General features: G+C 32.5%; 3 protein-coding genes across 3 annotated transcripts; 2 read left to right on the top strand and 1 right to left on the bottom strand.

The window, feature by feature from the left end:
* Nucleotides 1–695: 695 nt before the first annotated feature.
* LOC134277218 (uncharacterized) lies at nucleotides 696–2,120 on the top strand. Its single transcript, XM_062759538.1, has 2 exons — nucleotides 696–1,243; nucleotides 1,729–2,120. Exons 1-2 carry the CDS (start codon nucleotides 721–723, stop codon nucleotides 2,118–2,120), a joined length of 915 nt encoding a protein of 304 aa, XP_062615522.1. The 5' UTR covers nucleotides 696–720.
* Nucleotides 2,121–9,375: 7,255 nt separating this feature from the next.
* Nucleotides 9,376–11,535, bottom strand: LOC134277250 (uncharacterized). Its single transcript, XM_062759571.1, has 2 exons — nucleotides 11,429–11,535; nucleotides 9,376–11,136 (listed from the first exon to the last, which is right to left on the bottom strand). Exon 2 carries the CDS (start codon nucleotides 11,130–11,132, stop codon nucleotides 9,897–9,899), a length of 1,236 nt encoding a protein of 411 aa, XP_062615555.1. The 5' UTR covers nucleotides 11,133–11,136; nucleotides 11,429–11,535; the 3' UTR covers nucleotides 9,376–9,896.
* A 4,476-nt stretch (nucleotides 11,536–16,011) lies between these two features.
* On the top strand, nucleotides 16,012–17,654 carry LOC134277206 (multimerin-2-like). The gene is made up of 2 exons (XM_062759531.1): nucleotides 16,012–16,497; nucleotides 17,212–17,654. The coding sequence occupies exons 1-2, from the start codon at nucleotides 16,128–16,130 to the stop codon at nucleotides 17,652–17,654; spliced, it is 813 nt and encodes a 270-aa protein (XP_062615515.1). The 5' UTR covers nucleotides 16,012–16,127.
* Nucleotides 17,655–21,440: the final 3,786 nt, after the last annotated feature.

The following is a 21,440-nucleotide window of genomic DNA, read 5'->3' as shown; positions in this document are numbered from 1 at the left end:
GTATTTGCAGAGATTCTTTATCGTTGAATGTCGAGGACAAGAAGCATAACCTTAAAACACTTCAGTTCTTTTTTTGTATATGATTCTGGGTACCAGAGTTCTACTAACTCTTACAACTAACTATTGTTTCATTCTTCTTCAATGTGCATATACATGTATATACGATCGTATTAAATACCGGTATATATTAATCTGATAGAAACAGTATTTAAAGAACTTGAAATGAAAAAAATTCTATATATGCTTAAAAAAAATGATATAAAATCGTTTTTATATGGGACTGTTATTTCTTTGGTAAAACTTCCATTTCGATTGACTCTGATTATTTATTAAAAGAAATAGGGAAAACTGCAAAATATGTATCTAAAGAGTCATGTTAATGTTATTTAAAGACCCCAAGGAAGTTTGAACATTCTTACATTTATAAGTTATAAGCAAATTATGATATTTATATCAATGAGAATGAATTTTACCGACTGATCTCTTTAAAGAAATTTCACATTTATCACATTACCATACTGCACAGTAAAAGAAATTGTTCAAAGTCTATTTTGTCACAATGCTCTATTTCCAGGGAAGAATCCAATGTTCTTTATCAATTAAATTGACACGACGTTCTCTTGCAGGTGACCTAGACTTCATTATGATATTATTTTCTCGTATACCAAACAATCATACCATAAGATAAGAAGACTTCAGCGCTAAAACACCACAGAAAAAATGCCAAGTCGCATTTTACAAGTTTATCTTCTCCAGTTTCTGTTATGTTCAGTATGTTCAGGATCAATATTATATCAAAGAAATCCTGACATTTTTCAAGAAGATCCAATTTTCGAAGTTTTGAATCCAAAGGAATTTCCAGGCGATCAAACAATTACAACGCAACAGCTTAGAACTATTCTTATAGCTTTTAAAAAGGAAAATGTGGAACAAATTACAAAACTCAGAAAGGATTTTGAACTCACTCTAAAAAATCAGGACTATCGCATTCAAAGCCTAGAGAAGAAAATAGCCGAACAAGAGAGAATTATTTCTGATTTGCAGCACGATTTTTCCACGGTTAATACCCGTGAATGCCCGTCAGACAATTTTATTCTTAAAAAAGGAGAAAACGTGAATCACACACCTACCAACGAAATCGCAATGTCTAATGTGTCGTCCATAAAGGATGAAATTAAGGCTTCCCAAGATAAAAATGTACAAAGTCTTAAATCAAAAGAACATCAGACCTATGAAAGAAAAGGTAGAAACAGTCTGTATATTTTTAATTCTTTATTGACATTAAATACATAGTTTTGGAGTTATTTTTTTAATTTCCTATTTGATCTAAAAGTTCCAATTATATAAGGACCTCTTTGTGATGTTATGATGCTTAACAATACTGTACATCACTTTTATTAAATCAAGTTTATGGGAAATTCCCTCTAAAACTATATTTTTGTTATTTTTCAAAACTATGTGTTGCTAGTATTTTTCTTTTTAAAAAATACTAGGATTTTAATCATTTGATAACTCTTCAAACCTCCCGGTAATGTACGCCGTTTTTTTTTTGTGTGTAAGAACATCTCATGGTACTATTAATATCTTTGAAAATTATTAGTGGGGAAGGCACATTGTAGAGTTTGAATACATGTACATGTACGTTGCGTATGTCTTTAAACTAAGAAAACAGGGTATCTTAAGATCACATCTTTCTGAATGCATATGGACATATGAAATATCTTGCAGGTAGGTTGTTAACCCCAGATGTAACAGCACCTGGTCCAGTGGTTGCCTTCTACGCGTACATGTCTGCGACTCTCCCAGCTAATGTAGCAACGCCTCAACATGTTCTTATCTTTGACCACGTGAGAACCAATATTGGTAACGGATATCATCCTTCCACGGGAGTGTTTATAGCTCCCGAGACAGGGGTTTACGTATTCATATGGAATTTTCATAATGGCGGTGGAAGTTATCATGCTACCCAGCTCATGATAAATTCGGAGGAGTGGGGAATAATATATAGTCACGCTGCTTCAATCGCTTGGACCCAGTCCACGGGTTGTGTAGTGGCCCATGTAAATAAAGGGGATGATAATATCTTGATATTGAATATTCATATCCCAAATATTCAATAATAAGCATTATATATTGAAAATATGAGTCTTGTGGGAACACATTTTTCTATGAAATTGAGATATTTTTATGTGATTTGTTATTTTAGGTAGACATACCTAAAAATACCCTCAGCTTGTTGAATAAATGGTTATAAACAATATGTCTTTGTGAAACATTGATGCCCTCGTATGGCAATTTATCGGGAAGGTTGTAGCTTTGAAAATTCTAGTCAAACTCCAAGATCATGTATGGATCAAAATGACAAAATTGTTGATATCAAAAGAAAAAGGTTTTGTCACAACAAATACACATTATAGCTAAAAATTACATTTTTGTAGTAATAACAATATTATTAAAAGTTATGGCTTAAATTTTTACAGTGGGTCAAACTCTAAGATCAAGGTCAAAAGGTCAAAATTTTGGTGTCAAGAGGAACGTCTTCTCACAATAAATACATCTGTGAAATATAAAAACCCTAGTTCTTCATGTACCCGTTCAAAAGTTACGGCCAAGATAAAAGTTTTTACTAAGATGGTCAAACTCTAAGGTCAAAGTCAATAAGTAAAAAATCCTTACACTTTTTGAAAAATCTTGTCCCATTTGAAATACATTTGAAGTATAAAAGTCTTGGTACCTACTAATATGGTCAAGGATAATGTTTGGAATTCTTGTGTGTCAAACCTCCAAGTCAAGAGGTCAACTTTCGTGGTACCCAAAGACAGGTCTTGTCTCAAGGAAAAAGCGTGTAAATATGGAAACCAAAAGCCCTACCTAGTAAAAAGTAAAAAAAAACAATGCTAAAGTTTTTTTTTTAAACACAAATAGAAAAACAGACAGACAGGCAGACGGACAGGTTAAAAAAAACAACATACCCCCAAATCTTCAACTTCGATTGCAGAAAAATAGATAAGATTTACTGTAATTCACTCCTTATTCACGAGAACTTTATTTTCGGGTAATTTCACGAGACAATATCTTTGCTAAAGTACATGTATCATTCTTGCGTAACTAAAAAAGTATTCTTAAAGAATATAATTTTATAGAGCAAAAATCAAAATTCGTGAAAATTTTGTCTCGCTTATTCAGAGTTAATGTTTATTTCGCAAAAATAAGATATGTCCCGAAAATTAAGTGATTGACAGTTTCCAAATAATGTTTTGTCAAATTAGAGAATCGAGAGGGACGTTGATTAAAATTCAATCGATCAGTATTCTAGCTACATGTGCTTAAACTTAAAAAACACCTTTAGATTATAAAATAAAGTATTTTCATCTATTTATTAATAAAAAAAAGGTGTTGTTGTTCAAATTAATATTTGCGCAAGTACTCAAAATGTTTGTTTAACATAACAAAAATTGTTCATACTGAGACGACAAGAGCCGTAAAAGAGCAGTTCTTTGTGAATAAGGATTTGACAAATTGGGCTAAGATCGGTTTCAATCTTTAGAAATAAGCATGCTTTAGGCTGTATGTTTCCTTTCTTTTTTACTTTTTGTGCATCACCTTTTTGCTTTTCAAGTGTGTTTTTTACCATTATACTATTGGCTGGGCTGTTTTTGTCATGTGATGAGGAAACATTATGTCATGTGACTAGCCCGGATGTTTCAGTTTTCAATTTGTCATTAACTATGTATTTTGTTTTAAGCCCAAAAATTAATTGTTATATAGGTTTTTTAAAATTAACGTCTTTGAAAACGTAAAAATTGAAACTTTAAAAGTGTGGCACCAGATTCGAGCCAAGACTCCAAATCTGTACACGATGATGAGAGATTTTACAGGTACCGATAGAGCTACATGTATTCTATTTGATGAAAAATGGTGCATAAATATAAAGTAGATTGCTAATAACAGCTTTCCTTAATTTTTGGGGTTTTTTTTCCTGAAATTTAAACCTAGGGTAGGTGTGCTCCTATGAGTATCCTGTCTCAATTTATTCCTTAGATCACAACCTATTAAAACTTATTATTTCTTATGAAGGGGTCATAAATGTATCCTTAACTAAATTCGTGAAAAAATTAGAGTTTATCAAAGAAAATACTGTTCTAGTAGTTCTTTAGGTTTAAATAAAAGTTGCAAATAATAAAATTTAGACATTAGAAAATAAGTTTTACACAAAGATACCGGTATTTATATATGGAATTTTTCTGAAAAATTGTTCTCTCCAGTAGGTCAAACTTCGATATTCCGAATGTATCTTTTAAACCTATATGGGTCATTTTCAAAAAAAGTCTATTTTTTGAATGACATATTTTGAAAAATGAAAGTGGTTTTACTATGATTTTTTCAACTTTATTTGAATAATATAGTAATAAACTACTAAAATCCACTGCATTGCATAAAAGAAAATATTTCTTTTAAAAAATATTGACATTTTATCTTAGTCATTTAAACTTTAATGTCCTTCCTGTTACTTTCATAAAAAGAGCTGTAAAACTCTATTTCAAAATTTTCATCAAATTATCTTTTGTATACCGTTAATAAATGAAAAAATTATCATTGAATGCCAAGATGTTTGACATTCATCTAATATATGAGCGTTTAAAAGCATGTCAAACTACCATATACCAAACAGAAGCAAAATCTACGGGTTTTTCTTCATGAAAAGCCTTATTGCGGAATGTTTATATGCTATAGTTGAAAAAAACATTCTTGTACATTATTTTTGTGATTAGAATAAACAGTTACAGAAAGTTATTTAAACAGGTGCTCTGCCAAAGCAATTTAAACTAGGAAAATATACTGGTAACAGTAAGGACTCGGGTAACAGGAAGGACAAAACAGTAACAGGATGGACAAAACAGTGTAACAGGATGGACAATGAAATCTACATTTTAAATAAAAATTGACTTTTTTTAACTTTATTGGTTAGGAAAAGAGAAATAAATGTAGAATAAAAAAATGATTTTGTCAAATCTGGCAAATTTGAGACAATAAAAGACATTTATGTCCATCCTGTTATGAAATTTAATTCTAAAGTGCTATTAAAATATTTATCAGTTCAATTTTTGTTTATTAAAGGTACGCTATGCTGTTGCAAAACTAAGAATTTTTCATAATTTTAAGAAAAACAAATGATGAAACTTAAATAGGTATATAAATACCAAGATAATTTGTCCCTCCTGTTACAATTTTTGTCCATTCTGTTACAAGAGTGCATGTTTAAGTTATAATGGCACAATTTGAAGCACTAACTTATTTCAATATGATTTATGAAGTTTTTTAACATGTGTTATTAAACTTATATTACTTAGAAAAATAAAAGTATTTGTTTTTATTGTTAAAACTCAAGATATGAAGTCCAGTTTTCCTTACTGTTACCATATTAATGGTAACAGGAATGACAGTAACAGGATGGACATTTCTCATATAAATCACCGGTTATTTAGTATAATGTACTCTTTTTGCATCATCAAGACATTGAAACAGTTTCTTTATAACTTAGTAAATCTGATTGTTTTAGCAGAATAAACAATTTAAAGAGTATTTGCATATTATGAAGGTAACAGATAGGACATATTTTCATTATACTCTACCAATAAGACAAACTTATCGACATTTGAACCCTTCCTTTACTCACTTTCAAATCATGGCGCTCATAAACTTGAGACAACAGAAAATGATGATATATTGTGGATCATGAAAACAGTTCCTAGGAAAGTGAGATAACTTTTATTTTAACATTTTCTTTCTGATAACAGGAATGACATAAACTGGTGGGACATGTCACTTCCTGAATGTTAAATGCACGATACTAGTATTTAGTGGGCGGCATAAGTAAAACAATCATATTAAATTAATCTGTAAATGAATTCAATTAAAATGAGGTGCAAAATTTGTACATATCTTCACAGGGTAATATTTTCCCTATCATTTAAATAAGCACGTTATAAAATCTTTGTTAATGTGACAATGTTTTACTGTTAAATTTTACTCGGAATGCAGAGAATATTTTTTATAAAACACCTGGGAGGTGATCATAAAATTACTTATAAGCTATATGACCATGTATATTAACCAACGGGAAAAAAAAATTTCACTCTAAAAGATGTTTTCCTATTATTCTGATCAAAAGACAAAAAAGTGGACTTTTTTTGAAAATGGCCCATATACTCTGCTCTTAAAGTCTTTGAGAAATGTATACGTCTTTCTTTTGCAATTGACCTAACTCGAGGTTACGTCGCTATTTCTGGCATATTATATTATACAGTTATGGAATGGGTACGAGGGAAATAGCAAATTTATGGTTACCCGAGGGAGGAAATTATTTCCCGAGGCGGCGAAGCCGCCCAGGTAAATAGTTTCCTTCCGAGGGGAACCATTAATTTGCTATTTCCCGAGTTCCCATTCCATAACTGTTTTTATTTTAATGCAATAAGTATTTTGATACCCCGGTTACCCATCAACTGGTTAATTTCTTTCCATAATCCTTTCAAAGCTAGAACACCTTATGTTATCCTCCTTCAATGAGTAAAAAGTCTGTAAAACAGTTTGTCGTGTGTTGCCACCTTTGTGACGTTTAATAATTTGTTTGAAATTCTCAAAAGTATTATTAATAATGACATATAATTTTTAGCAGACACAAGATATCAAGATGAGAAATAAAACCAATTTTGTAAAGGGAGATAATCCAAATTTACAGTAATTACCACTTAGATTTAACAGAAAAATCATGAAAATGGGTCTGAAAACGCTAAAACATAAATTTAAACAACAAAGAAATGGCGGAGGCGGGGCGGCAGGAGGTAAATAACAAACTTTGAAACAACGTCCGTCCTCCAAGGCTGTAGATGGGAGAAAAGGCAGAGTAACGCACCGCATGGTCAGAATTTCATTTGTTAGATTTTAATTGGTCAGATTTTGATTGGTCAATCTCTGCCTCTCCTACCACGGTAAGACATGGAACAAAATTAACATTACAAAGCACAGCTATACAGTATTTCAGACTTTCACATTCAAGGAGGACACTTATTGATTACAATAAAAATTTTTAAGTAAACTTAAATTTATTTATTTTAATGCAATAAGTATTTTGATACCCCGGTTACCCATCAACTGGTTAATTTCTTTCCATAATCCTTTCAAAGCTAGAACACCTTATGTTATCCTCCTTCAATGAGTAAAAAGTCTGTAAAACAGTTTGTCGTGTGTTGCCACCTTTGTGACGTTTAATAATTTGTTTGAAATTCTCAAAAGTATTATTAATAATGACATATAATTTTTAGCAGACACAAGATATCAAGATGAGAAATAAAACCAATTTTGTAAAGGGAGATAATCCAAATTTACAGTAATTACCACTTAGATTTAACAGAAAAATCATGAAAATGGGTCTGAAAACGCCACTGACTTGACCGAATTAGGGAAAGTTCAGACCCATAAAGGAAAAATAAATGGCAACACACCTCAAACATAAATCATACCAAAAGTGAGTAAAATTTACAAACATGGGAATAAACATATGTCCCGTAATGCAATAAAACAACAATTTGAATTCACAAGTGTCTTATGAGGGATAAACATATGCCCCCATCACAACCAAATGAGTTTACTATTCCTAGTGTATTATGTCTGTGGGTCCCAAGTATTAACGAATCACTATGTAGAATGTCCGATAAGGGATAAACAAATGCCCTTATAGTCGCAAATCATCATCTTATTCGCTGTTTTTTACTAAGTTCACATGTATGTGGTATTCATTTAAGGACTGTCTCGAGCAATGTTTTAGATGAGGGATAGACATATGCCCCCATATTGGAAAATATTTCACACTGTAAGCTTCCGCACCATTTTAAATGTTTATATGCACGCGATCTTGTCACCTACCAGCCTAAGTATTAACAAATGACTTAGGCACTATTGTTCTGGATGAGGGATAAACATATGCCCCCATACGTTAATACTCTTGAAAATCACTTCAAAGTCGAGATCCTACACAAATAACAAAACAAATCTGCTCCGAGGATCCACTTCCACTCAAGCATATATCAACATGGTGTCACATGTCTTATGTAATATTTAAATGCATCCGATTTCCATCTACCCAGGAATCTAATCTGACTATCGCTCATCCCTCGTGATGCACAGTAAGAGGCCATTCCGATTCAAAAGGAATGTTCTTTGAATCTATTGACATCCAAATTACAAAACATGAGGCTTTGCTTTAATATGTTTGAAAATTCTTGCCTTGTGACTGCAGTGTTTTGGGGGTAGCAAAAAAGGGGCCCATCGGTCCTCCCTCTCATCTTAATGTAGTGTTCTAATGCCCCCACTGGACAATATTTTAAAGAGTTGCAAGAATTAATTGTAAGAGTAAAAACTTTACCATCAGAATGTTTATAATTTTGAAAGTGAATCAAAACTTTACTTTTTTGAAAAGTAATCTGTGAAACTTGTAAAACCTTATTAGCAGTGCCAACTGATGTTATCTCTCCTATTCTGAGGAAGCCATGAAAAGCCAATAAAAACATTGTTTGAAATAATGCCCTTTTATATATGTTCGATATTGTATGTTCTAAAGCATCACAAATTTTAGGCAGAACTACTATGGTTATGGGTAAACGAATATCCATTGAAGGTCTTGATTTGCGACAGGAACTTAATAGTTTCTGAATGAGAAAGCATGATGTATTGTCAGGCAAATTATTAATTTTATGTATATATGCTATTGATGAAATAAATGACACGATAGAGGAGGCTGCCTAACCTTCAGCAAATAAATAAGAGATAAACAAAGCCAAAGTTTCCTGAGACAACGGAAGATCATTACTCATATCAAATTTGTTTGCAAAATTTCTATAAATAGACCATGCCCGTTTATATGCTTGAGTGGAAGCTGGTGCCAATGTTGAAGTCAACAGGTTCCTCAAGACTGGTTCTAAGGAGGTAATGTTGGCAGATTGGGAATCACCGTTGGTTCTTTGTCCATCCAAGGAGCAAGTTGATGGAACTGCTGCACCTTCAAACGAGACAAGCAGTCACATAGAATATTTTCCTTGGTACCCAGATGCCTAGCTTTAAACAAAATGTTAGACTGCAAACAAATTAGCACTAACTCTCTAACCAAATACATTATACTTTTTATAGGTACACCTATGTCGGCGCAAACTGTTAAAAAATGCCACAAGTTTTTTGTGGCACTCTGTCGCAGATTTGTCAACAATTAGAAAATCATCTAATACATGAGTCATAAATTTAATTCCTAATTTTTCTTGTGCAATCCACTGAAGTGCTGTACTAAACCTTTCCAATATACAACAGGATGAACTGCAACCCATCTGAAGACGTGTCAAAATACCAATGACCTTGCCAAGTGAAACCAAAGTATTCAAACTGTGATGCATGTAGGTTGATAATTCGAAATGCATTAGAAATATCTGTTTTGCAACAATATGATCCTTTCCCACACTGCTTAATGTTTTGAATAGCATCCTCTACAGAAGAGTATTGAACAAATGACTCTTCCTCGGGTATGCCATCATTGACAGACTCACCTTCCGGATATGACAAATGATGGATCATACGGTACTCACCCTCTGTTTTCTTACTAACTAGACCTAAAGGGGAACAATTTAAAATTGGCAGTGGTTTCTCTTTGAAAGGACCCATAATTCTACCCAAATTTATCTCCTTTTCTAACTTTTTGCTAATAACTTCTGGTAAGTCCAGTGCCGGTTTTAAATTTTTTGAAAGAGTATTTCTACTTTCCCCTGTGTAACCAATGTGGAACCCATATCAAAAAACCATTAACTAAAAATTCTGTTTCTACCTTGTCATACCCCACCAACCAGTACTCTAATCTACTGGGATTTACTGGAGTTGGACCCTTTTGTGGGATAGGTTGGCTTTGAGAATTTAGCATTACCTGTGTTGGTTGATGTGCCATTTCCTTGAAATGGTTTTTGGGTTCTGGATTTGTCCAAGAAACGAAATGGCCGTTGAATTGGTTTTTTACATATGTAGATTGGATGGAAGCCACCACAGTTATAACATCTGTGCTGGAATTTGCATGATGAACCAAGCCTACAATACCTTCCAGCTTTGTGATAGGCAAAGCATGACCCCTGAGGGACTTCCTCATACGCACCAAATGACGAACAGTCTGGTGTTATTTTGCTTGACTTCTTTTCTGATTGTTTGAGGCGAGCATTAACATATATCTCCATATGGACATCACCCCATTCTACCTCACCTTGTTCTATGAGTTCCCTGAACTCCTTATCATATTTTCTCCAGTCCCCCTTTTCCTCTGCAATTTGCCTTACTGATTCCATGTGTTTTGCAAGCTTTGGCTGTGCAAGTGTATCTTTAATGCAATATATTGTCACATACCTATTCCACGCAGTTACCCAGTCATGCAGGGATAACGAACCATCCCTAACTTCGTCGTCATCTGTGGATCGCATATTGTGGATTACCACCTTACCTGTCTGATCCTGTTCCTCTACCTTGATAGAATACTTACTTTTCCCCTTTTCCTTTTTTAACAACAGAGCCATATCAACATATTGTTTTGACCAAATTTTAGATTTTATTTTGTCAGAAACAGTTGCCTCTATCGGTACTGATGAGCTTACAAAACCTGATTTCTTACCGACATTTGCTGCAGGTGGAAGTTCAGTACCTACAATCTGTGAACTGTGTTCGATTACAGCGCCTGATACCAATCCTGAGATACTTGCATCTACTGACTTATTTGTTATTTGACAAACTGCCCCAGAAGGACCTGCTGTTAAACTATTGCTTGATGTAGTGGAAGCATTATTTCCCCTTTCTCCCCCCATATTATGAACAGAGATACTCCCCTGATGTTGCAGTAATGGTTTTATCTCTGCTAACACCTTCTCCGTGACTGCCTTTGTTATGGTTTGGGTTAATGCAGCCAAGGCTTCAGGAGGAACATCAAGGGGTTGAGTGCTTGTATCGACAGCCACAGCATCATTGGTAGTGGACTTTCCAGTTCCGTTATGTGCACGTCGTGGTCTTTTCACCTGACTTGTTTTGGACTGTTGGGCTTTATTCCTTTTGCCTGGCATAATGCTGGTAAATATATACCTATATAAATTTAAAATTAAGGAAGAAGTATGTGTCCAATATATTATGTTATGTATAAATATAAACTGTAAAAGGCTTCGGCCTTAATTGACAATGAACAAGAATTGTAAGACCTCACTGTAGCCAGTGTAGGCCCCAACGTCAGAGTCAGTTAGCCTACATGACAACGTATTTGAGCATATTGATATTTAACATTACATTATATAACCACTTTCATCGCTCAGTACAATGTGTAAATCTAATACAACAAACTAGAAAGTGATGAACCTTTTCTTACAATTAATTTTTTACTTCATTGATTCTGCCGCTTTTCGATAAAACACCCTGTATCACCTACAGTTGTTGACAAAAATTTTCCGGAAATAGAGTAAATAGTAGAACCAAAAGTGTTTTGGAACAGATCTGTAATTCCCGAATTGCCGTAAGCCAATAAAAGCACCCATTGTGCGACTGCAAAAGCCATTAGTCAACATCACTAAGCCGATGCTGATCAGTAAGAACTATCAGCCACATAAAACGAAAAGTTGACATAAGTTATAAATCACCACCTTTGAAGCCGACACCCCTCGCACCGTGTCAAATTCCCAAGAAGGCTGTAGTGCCTTTCCCACAGATAACAACCTGTTCGGCTCTTGTTAATTGTTTTCATCACTACTACAAACGAGGTACTTGAAGGGCTTGTAATGTATCTAAGCGCAGTTGCAGAACAATAAAACCTTAATAAATGAATAATGAAAAACAACTATTTGTACAAGACTCAATATCATATAAAGGGGATAGCAAATACAAACAGTAAACTTGTACCTTCAAAAATGAAATGCGGATTTTTTTTTTTTTTTTTTTTTTTTAATTTTTTATTATTATTATTTTTTTTCATTATTTTAATTCCTCCATAATCTGGACCATTGAATCGAACATGATTAGGTAAATCAACTTGAAGTGAAATCGATATAAAAATCATCAAGGTAAAAGTGGGCCTAACATGAATTAAAAAACCAAAACGGCTAAATGTCAAGTACAAAATACTGCCTGAAACTTGTACCTAGGACTTGCCTAAAGTACTGTAAAAATTCACAATATTTTAGTAATCAACTAATACCGAAACAAACAAATTGGCAGATATTTTTCCAACAAATTGTTTTCTTTTTATACAGAAAAAGGATAAATCTGGAAGGCATCAACATGCACTTCTAGACTTATCAAATAAACAAGCGATGGAAAATAAATCGCCGGGGTAAAAGTTGAAACTAAAATGAAAAGACCCGCATGGGTACAAACTTGGCAAGTACAAAAGACTGCCTGAAACTTGTACTTAGGACTTGCCTAAAGTACTGTAGAATTTCACAATATTTTAGTAATCAACTCATACCGAAACAAACGAATTGGCAGACAATTTCCAACGATTTTCCTTCACAGAAAAAGGATAAGTCAATCTGGAATGCATTGAAATACATTCATAGACATCAAATAAAAACCGATGGAAAAAATCGCCATATGCATGGTAAAAGCTGAAACTAAAATGAAAAAACCCGAAAGGGTTTAAACTTGGCAAGTACAAAAGACTGCCTGAAACTTGTACTTAGGACTTGAATTGCCTAAAGTACTGTAAAAATTCACAATATTTTAGTAATCAGCGAATACCGAAACAAACGAATTGGCAGACAATTTCCAACGATTTTCCTTCACAGAAAAAGGATAAGTCGATCTGGAATGCATTGAAATACATTCATAGACATCAAATAAAAACCGATGGAAAAAATCGCCATATGCATGGTAAAAGCTGAAACTAAAATGAAAAAACCCGAAAGGGTTTAAACTTGGCAAGTACAAAAGACTGCCTGAAACTTGTACTTAGGACTTGCCTAAGGTACTGTAAAAATTCACAATATTTTAGTAATCAACTAATACCGAAACAAACTAATTGGCAGACATTCTTCCAACGAATTTACTTCACAGAAAAAGGATAAATCTGGAATGCTTTAAAATACATTCCTAGATATCAAATAGAAAAACGATGGAAAAAATCGCCATCTGCATGGTAAAAGCCGAAACCAAAATGAAAAAACCCAAATGGGTTGAAACTTGGCAAGTACCAAAAAACTGCCTGAAACTTGTACTTAGTATCTGCCTAAAGTACTGTAAAAATTAAACCAACAACGAAACAATCAAATTTGCTGATACTTTTTCCAACCGAATTTTCTTCACAGAAAAAGGATAAATCCGTTTTACATTATTAGACATCCTAAATGCCTATCGTACTGTTAAAATAACAAAATGTTGTATAATTTCAAAGAATATCTATCTGAAAAATTGACGAACAATAAAAGTAACAAAATGGTGACAAACTTTTATGACTTAGATGTATATATCTATTTTCTCGCTGAAATTAAAGCTCCCCTTATACTCCTATATAAATGAACATTCCCCTGACTGTTCAGATGAACTCCGTCGTGAACAAATTTACGACTGCAGTCTCCTTCACGGGGAGAAACGAAATAATTCCCATGTTCCCAAAATACGCAGTAACCCAGTGCTGGCAATGCATCTCTCAATATTGCGTTTACTTTGTCTGCAATATTATTGTACCCAAAACGAACACCAAATCGTGGCAATAATTTACAAACAATTATTTTTGCAACTTTATAGCGGCGATGCATTACCGATACCACAGATTCAATTTCTGCAGCTAACAAAGTAGCGTCGGTACTAGGACTAATTTCGTTCTCCCCAATCATTAGAACAACTACATCTGGACCTAAAGCAAATACGCTCTCCATATCCTTAGATATTACATCACGAACCTTTCTTCCACCCACACCCCTGTACAGAACGGAATGCGTTTCTCCCAGACCAAGGCTCGCAGAATACCTAATGTCACCATATTTCAAGAATTCATGAAAACGACGCACAATTGAGTGTCCAAGAATGACAACTGAAGTTTTACTCATAGAAGACATAATGAAATAAATTTACTCACCAAAATCTTGATAAAATAAATAACAAACTTTGAAACAACGTCCGTCCTCCAAGGCTGTAGATGGGAGAAAAGGCAGAGTAACGCACCGCATGGTCAGAATTTCATTTGTTAGATTTTAATTGGTCAGATTTTGATTGGTCAATCTCTGCCTCTCCTACCACGGTAAGACATGGAACAAAATTAACATTACAAAGCACAGCTATACAGTATTTCAGACTTTCACATTCAAGGAGGACACTTATTGATTACAATAAAAATTTTTAAGTAAACTTAAATTTATTATTTTACCAAAACAATCATAGGCGATTTATTTCTTTTTTACCAGATATTCCGACATTTAAAAAACACTGTAAAGGCATAATTATAAATGCATGCGGTTTAACAAATTGTATGATAGGTAATGCATCGCGTCCTAAAACAATTAAATTATTTTTAAAAAGTATTTTCACCGACATTTCGAAGAATTGTCGCTTTCTTCATTTTGCTAGAATCCAAGCATGATTTTGACATCGCATGTCGAAATGTTTTGACGTCATACAATTTATGTGGACTGACAAAGAAGACTTTTTCTTCAATTCTCTTTCTCAAATTACTAGTATACAAAAGCAATATTATTTATCAAAAGAACTTTATTCGGTAATAACCAATATTTGCCCCCCAAAACAAACTTTGATGGATATATATTTAATTAAGTTCTTAAACAAGGGAGTATATGCTGACTTCAAAGCACTGAATATTTTCATAAGTAATGACGCCATATGCACATAATGACGTCACAAACATGATGTAAATTTCAGTTTTTTATGAATTTTACAGAAAAATGTTCATATTTCGTCGATATTTTGAGTAAAAGTCACCGAGCGCATGTGTGTTCAGGATCAATATTTTGATATAATGTGTAGAATGATAATATCAATGAAATATGTCAATATTGTTCCTGAACAAACTTGCGCTCCATAAATTTTAAAGCTAAAATTGTTGAAATTTTGTCCATTTTGTCCTCTTTCTGAAAAAGGATAAAAAATCGGACTAGTTTGTGACGTCATAAAAATAAAAATTGTGAATACACTGCTTTGACACTATAATATTTTCTGTTAATTTATATTTCTTATACAATTTATTGAATTCAGCACATTTCAGGAAGTTTTCAAAATTTGACTTTTGTGGGGGCAAATATATGCAATATACCGCAGATAGTTCTTTGTTGTGTGGATTAGTACTGTATCACTGGGGTTAATTTTATATAGGACTGGATCATTTGATGAGGGAAATTAAATCCTCAAGTTATTAGCAAATTCTGATATCAACATCAATGAGAATAAATTTAACCGAATCTGAGTCTCTTTACAGAAATGTTAAATTATTGTACAATACCGTAATGTATGAAATTTCTCAATGTCTATTTTGTCACAGTTCTTTATAACCATGGAAGGACGCAAATGTTCTTTATCAGTTCAAATGACATCGAGATCTGTATACGTCTTTCTCTTGCAGGTGGCCTAGATTTCATTCAATCGCTTCACCTTTCCGTAAATCTCAAATGTATTAACATCATGTTAAAATTTTATACATTTTCTGTTTAGTCAAATGTAGGATAGAAGGAGTTAGAAGTGCCTTCTGTAGTATATTTTAGGTAATATCATTACATTGAATGCATTTATTTCAAAGATCGTGAAAAAGGAGGGTTGTCATGGCGTCTACCATATACATTCGAGGTCGTTTTCCGCTAGTCGGAAAAGCCCGAGAAGTTGCTATTGGATTTCATTATGACCTTTCTAGTCTACCAAACAATCATACCATAAGATAAGAAAACGTCAGTGCTAAACCAACACCAGATAAAATGCCAAGTCGCATTTTACAACTTTGTCTTCTCCAGTTTCTGTTACATTCGGGATGTTCAGGATCAAAATTTTATCAAAGAAATCCTAACATTTTTCAGGAAGATCCAAATTTCGATGTTTTGAATCCAACGGAATTTCCAGACGATCAAACAATTACAATGCAACAGCTCAGAACTCTTCTTACGACTTTTCAAAAGGACAATGAGGCACAGATTACAAAACTCAGAAAGGATTTTGAACTTACTCTAAAAAATCAGGACTATCGCATTCAAAACCTAGAGAAGAAAATAACCGAACAAGAGAGGATTATTTCGGATTTGCAGCAAAGTTTTTCTTCTGTTAATTCACATGAAAGCCCGTCCGACAATTTTATTCTTAAACAAGAAGAAAACGTGAATCACATTCATAAACTTACCGACGAAATAGCAATGTCTAATGTGTCTTCCATAAAGGAGGAAGTTAGGGTTTCCAAAAATAAAGATGTACAAAGTCTTCAATCCAAAGAACATAAGAAATATGAAAGAAAAGGTAAACACAAATATTTCATTAAATACTAGTATTTATTTGTTTATAAAGGTATATCAAGGAAGCAATTATACCTTTTCAAATAAAAAATATGGTTACACGCAACGTAGTTTTAAAGTTAAAGTTCTTTAATTTTATTTTTAATATAAGTCAAAAACTCCAATTACTAAAGAACCTTTTTTGTGATGTCATGGCGCCTGGCAATACTTCTTGCTACCTCTATATCAAATTTATGAGAAATTCCAGCTAAAGCTATCTTTATGTTAATTTCTCTTCTTAACTTTTTCTTTAATAATAATAGCATTTTCATAATTTTATTTCTGGTCAAAACTTTCGGTATGTTGGTTTTTTGTGTTTAAGAACATCTGACGTTCCTATTATTCAATATTTAAAAAGGTACCTTGTAGAGTTTCTTATTTTTTTTTTATTTTATTATTATTTTGTTAATATATACTTATAATCACAATTTTCTAACATGTTAAAAAGAAAAATTAGAATTTTGTGGTATGGCGCTTCTATAAATATTACATTGTGAGACATAAATACAGATATAAAGATAGGGCATACAAAGATTGAATCGCAATTTTTTCATTTCTTAATTTAAAAGCTAAATGGAAAAATCTATGATGCATACGTCATTTAGATGAGAAAATGGACTACCTCAAGATAACATCTCCGACTAAATATATTAAACTATTGTAATTTCATCTTTTATAGATAGGTTGTTATCCCCAGATGTAATAGCACCTGGTCCAGTGGTTGCCTTCTACGCGTACATGTCTGCCAACCTCCCTGCCAATGTAGCAACGCCTCATCATGTTCTTATTTTTGACCACGTTAGAACCAATATTGGTAATGGGTATCATCCTTCAACTGGAGTTTTTATAGCTCCAGAGACAGGGGTGTATGTATTCATGTGGAATTTTATGAATGGCGGCGGAAGTTATCACTCCACACAACTCATGATAAATTCAGAAGAGTGGGGAATAGTGCATACTCACACTGCTCCAAACACTTGGACGCAGGTCACGGGTTGTGTGGTGGCCCATGTAAATAAAGGGGATGATGTTTTTGTGAAAACGTCAGGTTCTAGCTCAGGACTGATATATAGTGATATAAATGGGAAAACTTCATTTTCCGGATGGAAAATTGATTATTAAAGTGTGCAACAGAATTTTGTGGTCCAAGATCAAGTATGCACAAGATATAAAGTTGATGTTTGTCGACAAACCACAAAGATATCATGACTTGACGAGATAGTTATCTTTATTTGACATGGTATGCTATGTTAACAAAAAATTATGTGGTTGGCATAAATATGCAACCATACATACTTGATCTTGGAGTTTGACTATGTTAACAAAAAGTTATGTAGATGGCATAAATGTACCACCATTAGTATGGATCAAAATGACAAAATTGTTGATATCAAAAGAGAAAGGTTTTGTCACAACGGATCAGGGATGGGGTCAATTACTTTAAAAAGTAATTAATTAAATTACAATTACTTTGACTTTTTCTTCAATTAAATTATAATTAAATTACCGGCTTTCTATATCATGTAATTAATTAAATTACAATTACTTTACAAAAGTAATTAATTAAATTACAAATTACATTTCAATTTTTTTGGAAAATCCTATAATCCTTGTCAATTTTTTGTATTATACAGAAGAGGGATCATAAAGCAGATCGCTGCACAAAAATATCAAGAAATAGTATGGTAAAGCCATTTGTATACTTGTGATTTAAATTTTAACTTTTATTAACAAAACACTGAAGAACTACTTATCACAATTTTTTAAACATGTTTCCTCACACAAACCCTACATGTACACAAACTGCATGTGATATGATATTTGATTAATATTACATTGTGGGATTTCAATACAGTGTAATATGTCACAACTGTAAACCCTCAAATTAAATATTTCTTTTGAAGTTAATCTAAAACTCCTGATATTGCTATTTCTGCAGAATAAAGATACTTCATAAATAATATTTGTACAGACAAAATATATTAACCTACAAAATTCATCTTTTAAAATTCTGTTAACATTAAAATAATTATCAAATTGAAGGTGTTTCTTTCTCAAACTAGCAAAGCATTTGAAATTGAAATAATTATCCCCATGCGTTGGCTTTGTCTTATTAATCATGGAATGAATACCTCTTTTTATAGAGGAGTTGATTTGTTTTGATTGCAATTTACACCTGTGATGGCTGCAGGACAATTATCTCTTATCAACAAGAGAGAACTTAATTAATGACACACATTCCTTTTTCTATTTTTCTTGACACACATATTCTGTTGTGACCAAGCAACAAACTTAAGATTGAAATATAATAAATGTGTATTTCATAGCTGAATAATAATAGGAAGGGTGGTGCAAAATTCAGATAAACATGAAAAAAAAATTTTTTTTTATAAAATTGTATATTAAATAGAAATGGCTTAACTTCAATCTGTAAAGATTGAAGGATATTAGATTTTCTTTTGCAATAAAAAAACGTAGTAAAAGTGGGGAGGTAGTGGTGATTCAGTATATTTTGGCATTTGAATAATCATGTACATGTGTATCATATAAAGTAATTGAATGTAATTGAAAAAGTACATTGAAATTCCATGGTATTTATTCAGTGTAATTAATTAAATTACAATTACATGTAATTGAAAAAATGTTCAATAAAAATTACTTGCAATTACTTCAAAAAATGTAATTAATTACAGCCAATTACAATTACTTTTTTCAATTACCCCATCCCTGCAACGGATACACATTATCACTAAAAATTAAATATTTGTAGTAATAACAATTAAAAGTTATGGCTTAAAATTTTACAGTGGGTCAAACTCTAAGATCAAGGTCAAAAGGTCAAAATTTTGGTGTCAAACTTTTTATGTCAGGAAAATCTTCTTACAATGAACACATCTGTGAAATATAAAAGCACTAATTCTTCATGTACCCTTTCAAAAGTTACGGCCAAGATTAAATTTTTTTTCCAAGAGGGTCAAACTCTAAGGTCAAAGTCAATAAGTAAAAAATCCTTACACTTTTTGAAAAGTCTTGTCCCATTAGAAATACATTTAAAGTATAAAAGTCCTGGTACCTACTGTTATGGCCAAGGATAATGTTTGGTATTCTTTGTGTCAAACCTCCAAGTCAAGAGGTCAAATTTCGTGGTACCGAAAGACAGGTCTTGTCTCGAGGAAAAAGCGTGCAAATATGGAAACCCAAAGCCCTACCTAGTCAAAAGTAAAAAAAAACAATGCTAAAGTTTTTTTACACACAAATAGAAAAACAGACAGACGGACGGACAGGTAAAAAAATACAACATACCCCGAATCTTCAACTTCGATGACATAAAAATAGATAAGATTTACTGTAATTCACTCTTTATTCACGAGCACTTTATTTTCGGGTAATTTCATGAGACAATATCTTCGCTAAAGTACATGTATCATTCTTGCGTAAGTATAAAAGTATTCTTAAAGAATATAATTTTATAGAGCAGAAATCACAATTCGTGAAAATTTTGTCTTGGTAATAAAGTGTTAATGTTTATTTCGCAAAAAATAAGATATGTCCCGAAAATTAAGTGATTGACAGTTTCCAAATAATGTTTTGTCAAATTACCAGTTTTACAAAAAAAAATTTTTTTACAGGCTACTTTAATTTAGCTACTAGCGTCTTCATATGAGTGAAAAAATCTAACAACATATTATTAATCAATACTTGTATTCCAGCTACTTAAACTAAAAAAAAACCTTAAGATTTAAAAATATAATGCTTTCATCCATTTATTAATAAAAAAAAGGTGTTGTTATTCAAATTAATTTTTGCGCAGTTACTTCAGAATGTTTGTTTAACAAAAAAAATTGTTCATAATGAGACGACAACATCTGCGTTGAAGAGCCGCAAAGGGACATTTTTTTTTTATAAATAAGGATTTGACCTATTAGACCGAGAATAATTTTAATCTTTAGAAATAAACATGCTGTCGGTTGTATGTTTCCTTTCTTTTTTACTTTTTGTGCATCACCTTTTTGCTTTTCAAGTGTGTTTTTTTACCATTATACTATTGGCTGGGCTGTTTTTGTCATGTGATGAGGAAACATAATGTCATGTGACTAGCCAGGATGTTTCAGTACTCAATTTGTCATTAACTATACATTTTGTTTTAAGCCCACAAATTAATTGTTATATAGGTTTATAAAGTTTACGTCTTTGAAAACGTAATAAAAATTGAAACTTTAAAAATGTGGCACCAGATTCGAGCAATGACTCCAAATCTGTACACGTTGATAATCATGCAGAGATTTTAAAGGTACCGATAAAACTACATGTATTCTATTTGATGAAAAATTGTGCATAAATATAAAGTAGATTGTTAATAACAGCTTTCCTCAATTTTTGGATTTTTTCCCCCTGAAATTTTAACCTAGGGTAGGGGTGCTCCTGTAAGTATCCTGCCTTTAATTATTTCTTAGATCACAACCCATTAAAACTTATTATTTTTTATGAAAGGGTCATGAAGGTATTCTTAACTAAATTCTTGAAGAAAAAAATTTAGTGTTTTATCAAAGAAAAAAAACTGTTCTGGTAATTTTTTAGGTTTGAATAAAAGTTGCAAATAACAAAATTTAGACATAATTAGAAAATAAGTATTTAACATAGATATTTGAATGTGGAACTTTTTAGGAAAATTGTTCCCTCCAGTAGGTCAAAATTTGATATTCCGAATGTATCTTTTAAACCTATATACTCTGCTCTTAAAGTCTTTCAGAAATGCATGCGTCTTTGTTTTGCAATTGACCTAATTCGAAGTTTCATCGCTATTTCTGGTATATTACATAATCAGCGCCCAAATAAGATAAGAATATTTAGGAGTGATACCACGACAGGAAAATGCTAGTTCGCATTTTACAACTTTTTTCCTTCCCA

The sequence above is a fragment of the Saccostrea cucullata genome, unplaced genomic scaffold (assembly GCF_032062105.1).
Source record: "Saccostrea cucullata isolate Sc308-1 unplaced genomic scaffold, CSIRO_AGI_Scuc_v1 ctg631, whole genome shotgun sequence".
NCBI classification, from domain to species: Eukaryota; Metazoa; Mollusca; class Bivalvia; order Ostreida; family Ostreidae; genus Saccostrea; species Saccostrea cuccullata.
Note: the sequence above shows the minus strand (reverse complement) of the source record. Positions and strands in the feature narration are given on the sequence as shown.